At 50.3% G+C, this 18668-nt stretch overlaps 1 protein-coding gene across 1 annotated transcript; it reads left to right on the top strand.

The window, feature by feature from the left end:
- Positions 1-5056: 5056 nt before the first annotated feature.
- Positions 5057-5816, top strand: LOC147963427 (uncharacterized). Its single transcript, XM_087529567.1, has 2 exons — positions 5057-5174; positions 5317-5816. The coding sequence occupies exons 1-2, from the start codon at positions 5057-5059 to the stop codon at positions 5814-5816; spliced, it is 618 nt and encodes a 205-aa protein (XP_087385693.1).
- Positions 5817-18668: the final 12852 nt, after the last annotated feature.

Here is an 18668-nt window from a genome sequence, read left to right as displayed (position 1 = left end):
AAATGCATCAAATCGGTTAGTTAGAGACTTTCTCCCGAATGATTAACCTATATCCGCAGCGTACTATTCCGTAAGTTGTACCGTAACAGAGGAGGAAGAATCATTTAACATGCAGAGAAACTAATCATGGAGAAACATGCAGATTAATCATGGCCCAGGGAACATGTTTAGTAGGCTTAACAGCCTAGCGAGCTACCTGGCTAATTGGCTATAGGTAGCCACATGCGCTCACATGCAGGTGAAACCCTCTATGGCTGGCCATGTGAAACCCTCTCACTAAGCAGCTTCCAAAGTACTATATCTATATTGTTAATCACTTTTTTTTATGTATCCCGCCACCCACCACTCCAGCACACCTGTTAACACACGGTAAAGATGGCATCCGCTTCCATGTGGGACCGACCGCGCGGTCGGGCCCGGGGTCAGTGACGGTTAGGCGCGTGCCGTGAGGTCGGCATATGCCCCTCTCGCCATTATTGGGTGAGATGAAGGATTAATCATGCAAGCAAACGATCCTTTGCTAATATACATTCTCCCCGCCTCTCTCCGGCCGGTGAATCCAATCTGATCTGAACATGTAATCTTGATTATCCTGTCGACTTTTCTGGCGATGCGTTTGGTGAGAGGCATGTGGGTGAGGGAGTGCCGTTTAGCTAGCAAGCTAGGGTTCGTGCCTTTTAGGAGGTGAGATCGAGTTGGATGGAACCCAATCAATCATGGATGAGTGAGTGGGTTTTTGGGGTGGCGGTTAACGTAACATGCGAACACGCAACTGGGTCTGGAACGTACGGTGGATCGGACAGGCGTGTGGTGGTGTGATCTGTCCAAGTGGCCAAGCCAAACAGCCGTTTGTAATGAAATTCAAATTCAAATCTTGGCTTGAATCTCTGTCAAAATGTGTCCTTTTTGTCCATCCATGCTAGGGTTTTGGTTTATATTAGCTTATTCACATAAACTGAACAAGAAAAGAGCCTGGTTTTTTCTTATATAAACTAAAGTTGTCATATCCAGCCAATTAATTTTCCGAACTAAAGCATGCCAAAAGATTAATATACCCATTTGGTTAAAAATAAGTTCAAATATATGAATGATGAATCATATATCTATAGATCGACACTGTTTCTGTGGCACCCTTGTCGTGGTTCTAACTCTGACAGTGATGTAGGGGGGGGGGGTGTATGGAGAGGCTAGATCTTAGCTATTGGGAAGTTGTAAGCACACGAGGATTACGAGTTCAGACCCTTCTCGGAGGAAGTAACAGCCCTACGTCTCGGTGCCCGGAGGCGGTCGATTGGATTATGCGTGTGTGAATAACAGGGGTGCGAACCCTTCATACTGAGGAGGGGGGTGGCTTATATAGAGTTCGCCGGCCCTCTCCTGCCCTCAGTAATGCAGGGTTTAAGGTACATTTAAGGGTGGGCGTTACTGGTAACGCCCCTAATAAAGTGCTATAATGACCATAAAGACTACTTAATAGCCGACCGTTTGCCTGCGGAGTGACTTTAGGTCTTCTGGCAGTCGAGTGGTTGGCTTCATGGTCGAGTGATAGCTTCTTGGTCGAGTGTCTTGAACCCGTCGAGTGGGACACCTTCAAGTCGATTGAAAGGTGACTTCTTCTAGGGATGTCCTTGGGTAGGGCTCTTTGGACAGGTCCGTGCTCCTACCCCAGGTACATAGCTTCATCATTAGCCCCCGAATGGATCGAGGTCAGAGTGGGGAGAGTTGGAGATCTTTCCGACTGGTTCTTTGGGCTACATGAGTGCCTCGTTTTGGGTCAATCGTCACGGATGACGTCGTCAACCTCTTTCAGTCGCCTCGATCCATTCCAGGTCTTTCGTCGAGTGAATTTCTTTGCTTGTGACATGCCGAGTGTCGGTGCGAGCGGGGTCTTCTGTTTTGACAAGTTGTTCTGCAGCCCGTGGATGTCGCGGGATTTGGATTTCGGGAAGCGCACGGGATGGGAACGGCCGCAGTAATCGGAAGCGATAAAGCGGAAGCTCCTCGATCCCCGCGTCGCCTTTTTCGCCACGTACTGCACGCGCGTCTGCTGCGGGATTTGACTGGATAGCCTGGGCCTACTAGTCAGCCACTCGGGAGCGGCCCCTTATAAGTCGCCGGCTCGGGGTTTCCAAACAGTGCGCTTTCTTCTCCTTTCTTCTTCCTCTCTCCCTTCGCGAGTTCTTCCGCCACCTCCGCTCTCACCCTAGCGCCGCAGGCCTGTGCGAGATTTGCCGGCGACGATGGTGAAGGACAAGACATCCGCTCTGGAGCGCGCGAAGAAGGCGGTGGCGCAGGGGAAAGGGAAGAGGTCTGCTCAGGGCGGATCCTCCTCAAGGTCTGCTCTGCCCCGGGGCTGGATCCAGGGCGATTGGATGCCATCGGTGATCCGGCAAGAGGATCTCGACGACATGGTCGAGGGGGGGGGTCATTCCCCACGAAGCTGCGCGTCTCCCGGGGAGAGAGATCGAACCTCAACCCTGCGACGGTGAGTGCGTGCTCTTAGCCACCCACATCGACTGAGGGTTTTCTCTGCCGCCCCATCCTTTTTTCCGGAGCTTCCTGAACTTCTTCGGAGCGCAGCTCCACCACTTCACTCCCAACTCTATCGTATACCTTGCTGCTTTCATTTCCATGTGTGAGGCTTTCTTGGGTTGCCGCCCCCATTGGGGACTTTTCAAGCACATCTTTACCTGCTGTTCTCAATCGGTCAAGAAGGCCAAGTCGAGTGACGAAAGGACGCAGGTGATCTAGTTGTGCGGGGGCTTGGCGATCCAGACGAGGGGAAAGAGCTGTTTTCCATCTATTACTTTCCCGGAGTCGGTCCGTGGTTGGCAGGCGACTTGGTTCTACTGTCAGGACCAGGCTACCCCAGGACAGTCGACTGGCCTTCCCCCTTTCTCTCTCGACCGAGCTGAAAAACCTGCTTCTCTAAAAGTGACGCCGGAAGAAAGGTCCCAAGTCAAAGTGCTGGCTGGTCGAGTGGTTGAGCTTGTCCGCGAGGGCGTGACTGGTATGGACCTGCTGGAGGTCTTCCTTCAGAGGCGCATCCAGCCGCTCCAGGCCCGTGACCACCCGATGTGGCTGTACTCGGGTCTCGACGACACCACTCGGATCCACCCGGAGGAGGTCACCGACGAGATGCTGGAGGGGTGGCTGTCGAGCATCACGGGAAACAAAGACAACCCCCGAGAAGCCAGGAGGGTCATTCCACTCGACAACTCGTATGACGTGGACCAGGTATGTCGTTATGCTCCCGACTGAGATCTTGTTTTCTGCATTGGTCTTCTTTGAGTAGGTCGATTGACTTTCGTCTTGTCTGTTGTTTTCCAGGCGACTACCGAGATGTACTCGACGCCCAACGGGGCTCAGGACCAACTGAGGAAGGGGAGGCGAGCGGAGGTGAGAGCGGAGACGACCAAGGCGAGTGGGAGTCCAACGGTGAAGGAGAGGGAGACAACAACGTCGACTCCAGCGAAGAGGAGGAGGAGGAGGTCGAACCCCCTCGCCCGGAGAGGCGATCCAAGCTCATACACGACCCAGCGCGGGAACGTGGCAAGGCGACTGCTTCTGTTGGGCAGTGGTCGAAACGCCCTCGGACCTCTTCTCCTACGCCGACTGGGAAGGCTCCCAAGCACCCACGCGCGGCGCTGTCCAAGCCGCCCAAGGCCCTGCCCAAGATGAAGATGGCTGTCCCTACTATTTCCGGGTAATAATAAAACTTGCTTTCCTTTGTCAACCGTGGACAGGTCCTTGGTCGATTCATTGAGCCAACTGACTGACTTTCAAGGTTTGCAGCGCTGCTACTTCTGAGATCTCCGCCAAGGACGACGACCAAGAGATGGAGGATGCTGTTACCTCCAACCCTGGTATGATTACCGACGTTCCGCTTTGAGTCGACTGAACATTTATTGCAACTCTGGTTGATTGAATGTTCTCCTTGTAGCTCCTCCTCATGTTATTGACCTCCCGGATGATGACAACGAACCGCTGAGAGTGAGGAGGAACAAGAGGGCGTCGGCTGACAAGGCCCCCCAATCTGCTCCGGCGTCTGAGGTCGTAGCTCGGGATGGTGGTGACACCACTCGGGCTTCTGTGACTTTCACCATTCCTCTGACGAGTGTGCGGCCTTCGACGTCGACTGCGGATCCGCCTTCGCTTTTTGCCGCGTACCCCGTCCCTGAGGACCAAGCGGCTGCCGCAAAAGAGGCTGTACGCTAGGTGGGCATCATGATGGAGCAAGTGAAGGTGGCTCAGGAGGCCAGCCAAGCAGCCTATGACGCGAGCTCGGCTCTTCAGAGCAACGTCCAGGTCAGTCGACTCAACACTTGGTCTGTTATGATATGCTGTTTGAAGAATCTCTTTTCTGAAGATCTTTGTATCTGTACACCCACTGGGTTTGTCTGTCGATTCTTGGACGAGTGGGGGCACGCTAAGTGCACCCACTGGGTGTAGTCCCCGAGACTACGGTGGACTGCTGGCAGTCGACTGTAGTCTTTACATTGTGTTGCTGTAGCTGTATTTCTTCACTCAATCTGGTCAGGCCATGTCGAATGGCACTGTATCCGGTCGACTGCGAGCAGTCGACTTCTCTCTTCTCTTTTTTTTACAGTGGGGGCACGCTGAGTGCACCCTCTGGGTGTAGTCCCCGAGACTACTGTCGAATGTTTTTGATTCGGCTGTGGTCTTAGAAACGTAATCATTGTCTCTTAGTTACTCGGAAGCAACTTATCTTGGACGTCTGTCGACTGATTTTTCTTTTTACAGAAATCCTGCGAACTTGTAGCTCGCTATACTGAGCTGGAGAATCAGCAGATCCAGCTCAACCTTGACTTGAAGCTTGCTCAGGAGAATTTGAAGAAGGCGCAGGAAGAAGCAAAAGCTATGGCTGGTGAGGTTCTCCATTCTTGATGAGTGGCTTTCTTTCTTGCCCATTCTTGATGTTGATTTCACTCGACACACCGCAGATAAACTGGAGGAAGCTCTAAAGAAGAAGGATCAGGATCTTGCAGAAGCATAGAAGGAGGTCTTGGACAAAACGAGGCTTGCTGAAGAGAAGATGGCTTCGGTTGGAGCTCTTGAGCAGGAGAACTCCAGACTGAAAGCTGCTCTCGAGGTAGCCAATCAGGAGGTCAGCCGACTGAAGAACGACAACGTGGCTCTGCATGACAAGGCGGGTGAGCTGGCGGGGAAGAGGAACGATCTGGAGGCTTATCTCGGTGGACTCGCCAAGAAACTGTTCCTTGTGCTCAAAGGTAATTACTCTGCCCCGGCTATCTTGCACTTACCAAGTCTGTGTAGGGCCACTGTCTTATTCTTGAATCGTGTTTGCAGAATTCTGTCAGAACTTTGAAGAGGAAACCAGTCGAGTGGAGCCAGGCTTGGACCCTGCTAACTCCCTTGTGAAGGACGAGGCTGCAATGAACGTGCTCCGTCTGGAGTCTCGTATTGCCAGCGTAGTCGACTATCTTGCTCGTCTGAAGGTTGCGATGTCGCGGATCGACACATCACTCTGGCCTGGGGCGACGCTTCAGAACGACCTCGAGTCCCTGATGGCTCGACTCAATGAAGTCCCAGGTCGAGTGGCGGAATGGAAGAAATCTTCCGCTAGATGTGGCGCTGATGTCGCTCTGTCCCTTGTCCGCGTCCATTGCAAGGAGGCGCGAGAAGAAAAGCTGGCCGCCATCCAAGTTGCCAATACCAGGAAGCACAGCTTTCAAGACTTCATGGAGACTTTCATTGCCGCTACCACCCGTATTGCCGACGGGATCGACTTGGACGAGTTCGTCGCCCCTTCCAGTCCTCCTCCTGAGGAATGAAAAGCTTTTATGCTTCACCTTAAATTTGCCTCGGAATGCCGAGTGGATCTGTAACCGTTAAACTCTGCCTTAAATTTGCCTCGGAATGCCGAGTGGATTTGTAAACCGTTAAACTCTGCCGAGCCGAGGGCTCGAGTACTTTGTCTGAGGTCTGGGACCTTTTAGGCTTTATCTGAACTTGATTTCTTCGTTGAATATCTTCATGGTTTGATTCGTCGAGTGGAACTTGATCTTCACTCGGAATAACCTTGTGTTTGCGGCGCAACTCCGAAGGAGAAGGTAGCAGTCGACTTGCGCCTCATCGTCCTTGCGGATTGGGTTGTGCCTGTACTTAGGCGAGCACTGGGCCGCAGCTAAGTCCCCGAGTGGGAGGTTTGCTCTCACTCGATAGGATTTTTAAACACTTAGGCGAGCGCTGGGCTGCAGCTAAGCCCCTGAGTGGGAGGTTTGCTCTCCACTCGGTAGGATATTTTAAACACTTAGGCGAGCGCTGGGCTGCAGCTAAGCCCCCGAGTGAGAGGTTTGCTCTCTACTCGGTAGGATTTTTTCAAACTTAGGCGAGTGTCTGACTGCAGCTAAGTCTCTTAGTGGGAGAACTTAGGCGAGTACTGGACTGTAGCTAAGCCCCCGAGTGGGAGGATTGCTCTCCACTTGGTAGGATTTTTTCAAACTTAGGCGAGTGTCTGACTGCAGCTAAGTCTCTTAGTGGGAGATCTTAGGCGAGTACTGGACTGTAGCTAAGCCTCCGAGTGGGAGGATTGCTCTCCACTCAGTAGGATTTTTTCAAACTTAGGCGAGTGCCTGACTGCAGCTAAGTCTCTAAGAGGGAGAACTTAGGCGAGTACTGGACTACAGCTAAGCCCCCGAGTGGGAGGATTTCTCTCCACTCGGTAGGATTTTTTCAAACTTAGGCGAGTGCCTGACTGCAGCTAAGTCTCTAAGAGGGAGAACTTAGGCGAGTACTGGACTGCAGCTAAGCCCCCGAGTGGGAGGATTGCTCTCCACTCGGTAGGATTTTTTCAAACTTAGGCGAGTGTCTGACTGCAGCTAAGTCTCTTAGTGGGAGATCTTAGGCGAGTACTGGACTGCAGCTAAGCCTCCGAGTGGGAGGATTGCTCTCCACTTGGTAGGATTTTTTCAAACTTAGGCGAGTGCCTGACTACAGCTAAGTCTCTAAGAGGGAGAACTTAGGCGAGTACTGGACTGCAGCTAAGCCCCCGAGTGGGAGGATTGCTCTCCACTCGGTAGGATTTTTTCAAACTTAGGTGAGTGCCTGACTGTAGCTAAGTCTCTAAGAGGGAGAACTTAGGCGAGTACTGGACTGCAGCTAAGCCCCCGAGTGGGAGTGTGGCTCTCCACTCGGTAGGATTTTTTCAAACTTAGGCGAGTGCCTGACTGCAGCTAAGTCTCTAAGAGGGAGAACTTAGGCGAGTACTGGACTGCAGCTAAGCCCCCGAGTGGGAAGGTTGTTCTCACTCGGTAGGATTTTTGAACACTTAGGCAAGCACTGGGCCGCAGCTAAGCCCCCGAGTGGGAGTCTGGCTCTCCACTCGGTAAGATTTTTCAAACTTAGGCGAAGCGGATTCGCAGCTAAGTCACCCACTGGGGGATTTCGTATGAAAACAAAAGTGACAGCAATTATTGGAACACTCTTGTCTTTGATAAAAATGAACTGCAATTTTTTTTTCTTATTACATCTCGTCCAAGGGAGAACTCAAGTGTAAAAGGGGCGGAGTAGTTCCGCATTCCAAGCTCGTGGCTCGTCGATCTGGCGATCAACATTGTAGATGTGATACGCTCCATTGTGGAGGACTCTGGTGACAATGAAGGGGCCTTCCCAAGTAGGAGCAAGCTTGTGTGGTTTCTGTTGATCCACTCGGAGGACCAAATCTCCTTCTTGGAAGGCTTGACTCTTCACATTCTGGGCGTGGAATCGACGCAAGTCTTGCTGATAAATGGTCGATCTGATCATGGCCATCTCCCTCTCTTCTTCTAGGAGGTCGACTGCGTCTTGCCGGGCTTGTTCTGCTTCATCTTCGGTGTAAAGTTCGACTCGGGGTGCGTTGTGAAGAAGATCACTCGGCAGAACTGCTTCGGCTCCGTAAACCAGAAAGAATGGGGTTCTTCCAGTCGACCGGTTTGGGGTGGTCCTCAATCCCCACAGAACTGACGGAAGCTCGTCGACCCAAGCACCTGCCGCGTGTTTGAGATCACGCATCAGTCGAGGCTTTAGTCCTTTGAGAATCAGACCATTTGCTCTCTCAGCTTGCCCATTCGACTAGGGATGGGTGACCGATGCGTAGTCGACTCAAGTGCCTTGAGAGGCGCAAAAAGCTCTGAACTTGTCTGAATCAAAGTTTGACCCATTGTTAGTGATGATGCTATGCGGGACTCCATATCTGAATGTCAGCCCTCTGACGAAACTGATAGCAGTGCAAGCATCAAGATTCTTGATGGGCTTAGCTTCAATCCATTTGGTAAACTTGTCGACTGCCACAAGCACATGAGTGAAACCACTCCTGCCTGTTCTCAGTGGTCCAACCATGTCCAGTCCCCAGACAGCAAAGGGCCAGACGAGTGGAATGGTCTTCAGGGCTGATGCAGGCTTGTGTGACATGTTGGAGTAGAACTGGCACCCTCCACACTTGTCGACTATCTCTTTTGCCATCTCATTTGCTCTTGGCCAGTAAAATCCCGCTCGGTATGCTTTAGGCACAATGGTCCGAGAGGACGCATACAGGTTCCCGAGTGGATATCATCAAGGATTATCTGACCCTCTTCTGGTGTTATGCACTTCTGACCGATTCTAGTCGCGCTCTCTCTATACAACTGTCCCTTTATGACTGTGAAGGCCTTGGATCGGCGGGCGATCTATTGAGCCTCCTCCTCGTCCTCCGGGAGTTCTTTCCTTAGGATATACGCGATGTACGGTATCGTCCAGTCGGGAGTGATTGTCAAGACTTCCATGATTAGGTCGACCACAGCAGGAACTTCGACTTCAGTCGGATCTGTGGCGCTTTTCGGCTGCGGGGCTTCTTCTGTAAAAGGATCCTCTTGGACTGACGGCGAGTGAATGTGTTCCAGGAACACGTTGCTGGGAATGGCTTCTCTCTTGGAGCCTATCTTTGCCAAATCGTCAGTTGCCTGATTTTTCAGTCGGGGGATGTGATGAAGCTCTAACCCCTCGAATTTCTTTTCTAGCTTTCTCACTGCATTGCAATAACCAGTCATTGCCGGACTTCTGACGTCCCACTCCTTCATCACTTGATTAACCACCAAATCTGAGTCGCCATAGACCATGAGGCGACGGACGCCGAGTGAAATGGCCATGCGCAACCCATACAAAAGTGCTTCATATTCTGCTTCGTTATTGGAGGAATCGAAGTGAATTTGGAGAACATATCTGAGCTTATCTCATCGGGGGGAGACTAGGACTACCCCAGCACCGGAACCATTCAGCATCTTAGACCCATCGAAGAACATGGTCCAATGCTCCGAGTGAACTTGAGTCGGAAGTTGCTGTTCAATCCACTCGGCGATGAAATCTGCGATTGCTTGGGACTTGATAGCCTTCTTTGCTTCAAACTTGATATCTAAGGGAAGGAGTTCAATCGCCCACTTGGCCACTCGACCAGTTGCATCTCTGTTGTGCAGAATCTCTGACAGTGGGCCGTCGCTGACGACTGTAATGGAGTGGTCAGAGAAGTAATGTGCAACCTTCTTCGTGGTCATATAAATCCCATATACAAGCTTCTGGTAGTGGGGGTATCTTTGTTTTGAAGGGGTCAAAACTTCAGACACATAATAGACTGGGCGCTGAACTCTGAAGGTCTTTCCTTCTTCTTCCCGCTCGACCGTAAGTACTGTACTGACAACTTGTCCTGTGGCTGCAATGTAAAGCAGCAAAGGCTCTTTGCTGATTGGGGCAGCGAGCACCGACTGGGTGGAGAGCGGAGCTTTGAGCTCTGCAAATGCTGCGTCAGCTTCTGGAGTCCACTCGAACTTGTCAGACTTCTTCATCAGTCGGTAAAGAGGCAACGCCTTTTCACCGAGACGAGAAATGAATCGACTTAAAGCGGCCAAGCAGCCTGTAAGCTTTTCGACATCGTGCACACGTACAGGACGCTTCATCCGGAGTATGGTGCCAACTCTTTCAGGATTGGCATCGATCCCCCGTTCGGAAACGAGAAAACCGAGTAACTTTCCACCTGGAACTCCGAATGTGCACTTTGATGGATTGAGCTTGATATCATACCTCCTGAGGTTGGCAAAGGTTTCAGCAAGGTTGGTCCGCAGGTCGGAACCTTTTCGTGATTTGAGTGAGTAAACACTTCTGAATTATCCTCATGAATGTGGCTCCGGCGTTCTTGAGGCCGAACGGCATGGTGACATAACAGAAGCATCTGAACGGAGTGATGAAAGCTGTTTTGATCTCGTCGGGTCCATACAGACGGATCTGATGGTACCCGGAATAGGCATCTAGAAAAGACAGCCTCTCGCACCCCGCGGTCGAGTCGACTATTTGGTCGATGCGAGGGAGAGGAAAATGATCTTTCGGGCAGGCCCGATTGATATGTTTGAAATCAATGCACATGCGAAGTGACTTGTCCTTCTTGGGGACCATGACGACATTGGCAAGCCACTCGGAGTGGTAAATCTCTCGGATGAACTCGGCCGCTAAGAGCCGAGCCACCTCCTCGCCAATGGCTTGCTTCTTCTGGACGGCGGACCGTCGAAGATGTTCCTTCACGGGCTTGAATTTTGGGTCGACTCGTAGACGGTGCTCGGCCAGCCCTCTGGGAACTCCAGGCATGTCAGAGGGTTTCCATGCGAAGATGTCCCAGTTCTCACGGAGGAGCTGGACGAGCGCTTCTTCCTATTTGGAGTCGAGCATCGTTGAGATGTGAGTCGGGGCAGCATCGGGGTCGGTCGGGTGAATGTGGGCTGGCTTTGTTTCACCGGACGACTGAAAAGCTGATTCTGAAGCAGGCTTCTTGGCTCGTAGCAATTCACTCGGATCGGCGGTCTTTTGGTACTCTTGCAGCTCGACCACTGCCATCTGAGCATCAGCGATCTTTGAGCCTTTCTGAAAATACTCTTCTGCTTTCTTTCAGTTGCCCGTAACAGTGATCACACCTTTGGGGCCAGGCATCTTCAGTTTGAGGTACACATAACACGGTCGAGCCATGAAGCGTGCATAAGCTGGCCTGTCCAAAATGGCATGATAAGAACTTTGGAAGTTCACAACCTCAAATGTCAACTTTTCCTTGCGGTAATTCTTTGAATCACCGAAAACCACATCAAGAGCAATCTGGCCGAGTGATTCGGCTTTCTTCCCGGGAATGACTCCGTGGAAGCTCATGTTGCTGGAACTGAGTCTGGACATCGGAATGCCCATCCCTTTCAACGTTTCTGCATACAGTATGTTCAGGCCACTGCCACCATCCATCAGGACTTTGGTCAGTCGGGTGCCTTCGACAACTGGGTCGACCACCAAAGCCTGCCTCCCAGGGGTGGCAATGTGCGTTGGGTGATCAGACTGGTCGAATGTGATGGCAGTCTAAGACCACTTCAGATAGCTGGGTGTTGCCGAGGCAACCATATTCACCTCACGGTTAATGACTTTCAGTCGACTTTTGCTTTCGACATCGGCAAAAATCATCAGGGTGGAATTGACTTGGGGGTACCCATCGTCACTATCATCCTTGTCCTCAACCCTGTCTAGCTCTTTTTCCTTATCTTTGGGCTGCTTGCCCTGAAACTGCTGGATCAGGAGCCGGCACTGTCGAGTGGTATGCTTTGGGTAAATAAAATTACCCTCTTCGTCTTTCTTGGTGTGGATGTGACATGGCAGATCCAAAACAGCATTCCCATCTTGATCCTTGACTTTCTTGGGCTTCCAGGTGCCCTTGGATTTTCCCTTGAAGTTTCCATGGACTACGGCCAGGGCCTCCCCAGGAGCGGCTGGCTCGGCCTTCCGCTTCTGTTTCCGACTGGAGTTTCCTCCGGTTTCTTGGGCGACTGCCTTGAGCTTGCCGCTTCGGAGTCGGTCTTCGTCTTCACCATTAGCGTACTTGGTGGCAATCTCCATCATCCGATTCAGAGACATCTCTCCAGTTCGACCGAACTTCAGATTCAACTCTCTGTATTTAACGCCTTCCTTGAAGGCACAAACTGCTTGATGGTCTGGCACATTCTCAACCGTGTGATGCAGTGTGATCCACCTCTGGATGTAATCCCTCAGTGTTTCGTTCGGCTTCTGTACGCAGGACCGCAACTCTGTAAGGCCTGCAGGTCGCTTGCAGGTTCCTTCAAAGGTTGTGACAAACACTCGGGAGAGGTCCTCCCAAGTGTAGATGCTGCTGGGTGCCAACTGATTCAGCCACGCTCTGGCTGAGCCCTCTAACATGAGAGGCAAATGCTTCATGGCCACCTCATCATTGCCACCGCCAATCTGTACAGCCACTCGGTAATCTTCGAGCCAAGTGTCAGACTTAGATTCACCGGTGAACTTGCTGACCCCAGTCGCCAGCCTGAAGTTGGGAGGAATCACTGCGGCTCTGATGGCTCGACTGAAACACTCTGGCCCTGAAGCACGTACTCTGCTGCTGGCAGGCGCATCTCTGTTGTGGCCTTCTCGATGAGATCTGTTCCTGTCAACCAAACCTTGAACGAGGATGGATCTCGCATCAAAGCCTGGGTCTCTGGGGTTGACTGGAATCCTCTGCCCAACACTATGAGGGCGTCTGTCATCTTGCCGTCGAGGCGCATATGACCCACTCCTCGGGGGAGGGGTTGGCACTCGGCGTCGATCATCACGATCGAATCGGTGATCATACTGCTCATTCCTCCTGTACTGATCATGCCGGTCACCACGTCCCTCACGCCTCGGGGGCGATCTCGGGCTGTGAGCCGACTCGACTATATCTGTTGTGACGGATCGACTGTGGATCCTGTTCCGCAACTGAGAGACGGCGGAATTCTGGTTTCCCGCCGCCCGGAGCAACGCTCTGATCTGCAACAAGCCCCTGCCAGCCTCCGACTGGGAGGGCTGAATTGATTCTGCTATACGGGCCGCAGCGGCCAAATTCTGAACTGGGGTTCGGTATACCTGCGGCGGCGGGAAGAGCTGACGCCGACTGGACTCGGGAGCTTGCTGACGTCGACTGGACTCGGGTGCTCGCTGGCGCGCTTGCTCGTCGAGTATTCGCTGGAGATTCTCCAGTCGAGTGCGCTCGGCCAGGTTAGCCAAGTGCGCGTCCTCCAAGGCCCGGGCCTCGGGGGTTTCTCCGACAATAGGAGTGTGGAGCGCGTCCATGTTCCGGCGGCGAAGCTCCTCTTGCTGCAATGATGTGAGAGGTTCGGGGAGATACTCATCGTGGGGATGCGATGGGTCGCCCCCACCCGCACCTCCATCAGCGCGAGGGAAACCGGGAGGACTGTGCATTCCATCGACCGCCAGAACCTCAGCCGCTGGGTCGCTGCTGTCGCACTCGGATGCGGTCTCCGCGGAGCCAGTCGACAGGTCGAACAGGCCGTAGAGGGATTCATCGGGCTCGATTGCCACGACTTGTGGGGCCGCTGACTGGCGGGCCACGGCATGCCTCACCCACCGCTGAAGTCTCGACCGACCGGAGCGCTTGCGCCGGTGGGAGACAGGGCGGGGAGACGACACAGGGGCCGACCGATACTGGGTCGACGGCTGCCGCAGGAGGACGCCACGAATGCATGCGCGGAAGTGCGTCGCACCGTGGACGGGGAGCGCGTCGATGTCGAGTGGTGCCTCCTGAAGCCAGGCGGAGTCGTCGGCGATGAACGTGAGCGCGCCGAGACGGATCTCGCGGACCTCCACCAAAACTCCGCACGAAACCATGATCAAAGGGATCGGAAAAATCGCAACTTCTCCAATTAGGCGCTAAGATTCCTGCCCCACGGTGGGCGCCAACTGTCGTGGTTCTAACTCTGACAGTGATGTAGGGGTGTGTGTATGGAGAGGCTAGATCTTAGCTATTGGGAAGTTGTAAGCACACGAGGATTACGAGTTCAGGCCCTTCTCGGAGGAAGTAACAGCCCTACATCTCGGTGCCCGGAGGCGGTCGATTGGATTATGCGTGTGTGAATAACAGGGGTGCGAACCCTTCATACTGAGGAGGGGGGTGGCTTATATAGAGTTCGCCGGCCCTCTCCTGCCCTCAGTAATGCAGGGTTTAAGGTACATTTAAGGGTGGGCGTTACTGGTAACGCCCCTAATAAAGTGCTATAATGACCATAAAGACTACTTAATAGCCGACCGTTTGCCTGCGGAGTGACTTTAGGTCTTCTGGCAGTCGAGTGGTTGGCTTCATGGTCGAGTGATAGCTTCTTGGTTGAGTGTCTTGAACCCGTCGAGTGGGACACCTTCAAGTCGATTGAAAGGTGACTTCTTCTAGGGATGTCCTTGGGTAGGGCTCTTTGGACAGGTCCGTGCTCCTACCCCAGGTACATAGCTTCATCAACCCTATCATACGTTGATTTTTATATGTTTTTTCTTTGTGAAAATACCAAAAGCTGTATATCAAGTATCATAGACCCTTACAAAAAATACAAAACATCCAAGTTCTTCGGGATGCCGAAGTCTTATTTCCTCTTACATCGTCCGGTGGCGCGCCATGAAAAAAGCTCATTTCCGCCTTTGTGTCTCCGTCTCAACGGACCAAACTTGTTAAAACTCATAGAAGCAGTAGCCAGAAAGTCATTGTTATGGACCAAAAGGCACTGACAGCCATGATTTGCATAGCAAATTGCCGCCCTAGAGAAAAAACGACGTAGTGGGCCTGCAGAACGCCCCAGGTCCGGTCAAATGGAATTTAGGAACACAAACCTCACACGCTCCTTCACGAGGCCGATGCTTTTTTTTCATGAGGCCGATGCTAGCCAACCTTTGTCGGTCGAAACTAGAGCCGGAGGACTAAGACATACTCCCACATTGTCCGCTTCATAGGAGAACACCACCGAGACAAATCACCGAACTACAAATTCAGATCTGGGGACACATCATCCTCAACAGGCGACATGACAATACGATGAAGCAACACTAAAACAAGGACCAGGCAAGGAGACCTTGACTTATTATACTACGTACATTTTGGTTCCCAAAAGAGTGTACCACTGGATTTGCAACTGAAAGATGTTTTCAAAAGTATAGTTTTTGCGGAACACAACTTGTATTTCTTTTGTTAAATATATGTGGCCAACTTCAAACCAAAAATACGAACATTCTTGTAAACCATAACGAAAAGGATACAACAATTTCTAGACAACATACTGACTTTATCGTCTCTTTCATAATCCACTAGTGAAAAAACGAGCATTAGCAACGGACCAGGGAGCGGCTATTTGTCCTATATGAAGCACCGGCGGTGGTTAGTGAAGGAAATATGCCCTAGAGGCAATAATAAAGTTGTTATTTATATTTCCTTATATCATGATAAATGTTTATTATTCATGCTAGAATTGTATTAAACGGAAACTTAGTACATGTGTGAATACATAGACAATACAGAGTGTCCCTAGTATGCCTCTACTTGACTAGCTCGTTAATCAAAGATGGTTATGTTTCCTGCCCATAGGCATGTGTTGTCATTTGATGAAACGGGATCACATCATTAGAGAATGATGTGATGGACAAGACCCATCCGTTAGCTTAGCATTATGATCATTTAGTTTTATTGCTATTGCTTTCTTCATGACTTATACATGTTCCTCTGACTATGAGATTATGCAACTCCCGAATACCGGAAGAACACCTTGTGTGCTATCAAACGTCACAACGTAACTGAGTGATTATAAAGATTCTCTACAGTGTCTCCGAAGATTTTTGTTGAGTTGGCATAGATCAAGATTAGGATTTGTCATTCCGTGTATCGGAGAGGTATCTCTGGGCCCTCTCGGTAATACACATCACTATAAGCCTTACAAGCAATGTGACTAAAGAGTTAGTTGCGGGATGATGCATTACGGAACGTGTAAAGAGACTTGCCGGTAATGAGATTGAACTAGGTATGATGATACCGACGATCGAATCTCGGGCAAGTAACATACAGATGACAAAGGGAACAACATATGTTGTTATGCGGTTTGACCGATAAAGATCCTCGTAGAATATGTAGGAGCCAATATGAGCATCCATGTTCCGCTATTGGTTATTGACCAGAGATGTGTCTCGATCATGTCTACATAGTTCTCGAACCCGTAGGGTCCGCACGCTTAATGTTCGATGACGATTTGTATTATGAGTAATGTGATTTGATGACCGAAGATTGTTCGGAGTCCCGGATGAGATCACGGACACGACGAGGAGTCTCGAAATGGTCGAGAGGTAAAGATTGATATATTGGAAGGTTATATTCGGACACCAGAATGGTTCCGGAGTGATTCGAGTATTTTTCGGAGTACCGGAACCCCCCGGGAAGTATTGGGCCTTAGTGGGCTTTAGTGGAAAGGAGACGAGGGGTGCAAGGGGTGGCCGCCCCCCCCCTCCCATGGAAAGTCCGAATTGGACAAGGGAGGGGGCGGCAACCCCCTCTTTCCTTGTCCCTCTCCTCCTCCTTCCCTCTCCCCCCCTCTTGGAAAGGAAGGGGACTCCAACTAGGATTGGGAATCCTAGTTGGACTCCCCCTATGGCGCGCATGATACGTCTTCGTCGTATCTATATTTTTTTATTGTTCCATGCCAATATTCTACAACTTCCATATACTTTTTGGCAACTTTTTATACTATTTTTGGGACTAACATATTGATCCAGTGCCCAGTGCCAGTTCCTGTCTGTTGCATGTTTTTGGTTTCGCAGAATATCCTTATCAAACGGAGTCCAAACGGGATAAAAATGGACGAAGATTTTTTTGGAATATTTATGATTTTTGGGAAGTGGAATCATCGCGAGACGGTGTCCGACGGGGGAACGAGGTAGGGGGGCGCCCCAGGGTGTCAGGCGCGCCCCTGACCCTCGTGGCCACCCCGTAAGGCGGTTGATGCTCTTCTTTTGCCGCAAGAAAGCTAATTTTATGAGAAAGATCTGAGCGAAAGATTCACCCCAATCGGAGTTACGGATCTCCGGATATTTAAGAAATGGTGAAGGGCCAGAGAACAGAACGCAGAACCAGAGAGAGACAGAGAGATAGATCCAATCTCGGAGGGGCTCTCGCCCCTCCCACGCCATGGGAGCCAAGGACCAAAGGGGAAACCCTTCTCCCATCTAGGGAGAAGGTCAAGGAAGAAGAAGAAGAAGGGGGCCCCTCTCCCCCTTGCTTCCGGTGGCGCCGGAGTGCCACCGGGGGCCATCGTCATCACCGCAATCTTCACCAACAAATTCACTGCCATCATCACCAACTCTTTCCCCCTCTAAGAAGCGGTGTAACCTCTATCTTACCTGCTGTAATCTCTACTTAAACATGGTGCTCAATGCTATATATTATTTCCCAATGATGTATGGCTATCCTATGATGTTTGAGTAGATCTGTTTTGTCCTAATGGCTATTTGATGATCGTGATTGGTTTGAGTTGTATGTTTTATTATTGGTGCTGTCCTATGGTGCTCTCCGTATTGCGCAAGCGTGAGGGATCCCCGCCGTAGGGTTTGCAATATGCTTATGATTTGCTTATGGTGGGTGGCGTGAGTGACAGAAGCACAGACCCGAGTAAGTAGGTTGTTTGCGTATGGGATAAAGGGGACTTGATACGTTAATGCTATGGTTGGGTTTTACCTTAATGAATCTTTAGTAGTTGCGGATGCTTGCTAGAGTTCCAATCATAAGTGCATATGATCCAAGTAGAGAAAGTATGTTAGCGTATGCCTCTCCCTCAAATAAAATTGCAATAATGATTACCGGTCTAGTTATCGATTGCCTAGGGACAAATAACTTTCTCGTGACAGCAAGCTCTTTACTAAAACTAATTTAGTTGTGTCTTTATCTAAACAGCCCCTAGTTTTATTTTCGTGCTCTTTACTTTCTTGCAAGCTTATCCAAAAACACCTACAGAGTACTTCTAGTTTCATACTTGTTCTAGGTAAAGCGAACGTCAAGCGTGCGTAGAGTTGTATCAGTGGTCGATAGAACTTTAGGGAATATTTGTTCTACCTTTAGCTCCTCGTTGGGTTCGACACTCTTACTTATCGAAAACTGTTGCGATCCCCTATACTTGTGGGTTATCAAGGCCTTTTTCTGGCGCCGTTGCCGGGGAGCAATAGCGTGGGGTGAATATTCTCGTGTGTGCTTGTTTGCTTTATCACTAAGTAATATTTATTTGTTGTTCTTAGTTGTTCTTCATCTTTAGTTATGGATATGGAACACGAAATACCAAAAAAATTAGGTGTACTTGCTACTCATGGAGATGGGGAACCTCCTAAAACCCTCGATGCTAGTTATGTGAAAGATATTATGTACTACTTTAATAATCCTGAGAAAACCCCATTTAATTATGTAATGGGAGCAACGTTGGATCAACGTGAATACTTTAGGGATTATCGCTTGACACAAAAAGGGAAACTATTATGGGATCAAATTCATATATTGAAGTGGTATGCTTGGCAACTATGCGTGGAATATGATTATACTTGTTGCTCTAGGATGAATTCTCCACATCTTCCCTTTTCATGCAAATTTCATGACAATAAAACCTTAGCTTCTTATGCTAATGGTATATATGATTACTATGATGTGGAACAAATAGAAGAATTTGTTGCTTTTATGGGTGCTTATGAAATTGAAGCTATGTATAAAGAGTTTGAGGATTTTGATGATGTTGTTTATAGATCTGAAAGTTTAGCTATCCTCAAATATTTCTATGAGAATTATAAATACAATTATGAAATTA

The sequence above is a fragment of the Triticum urartu genome, chromosome 6A (assembly GCF_056163025.1).
Source record: "Triticum urartu cultivar PI428250 chromosome 6A, HENAU_Tu73, whole genome shotgun sequence".
Classification (NCBI taxonomy): domain Eukaryota; kingdom Viridiplantae; phylum Streptophyta; class Magnoliopsida; order Poales; family Poaceae; genus Triticum; species Triticum urartu.
Note: the sequence above shows the minus strand (reverse complement) of the source record. Positions and strands in the feature narration are given on the sequence as shown.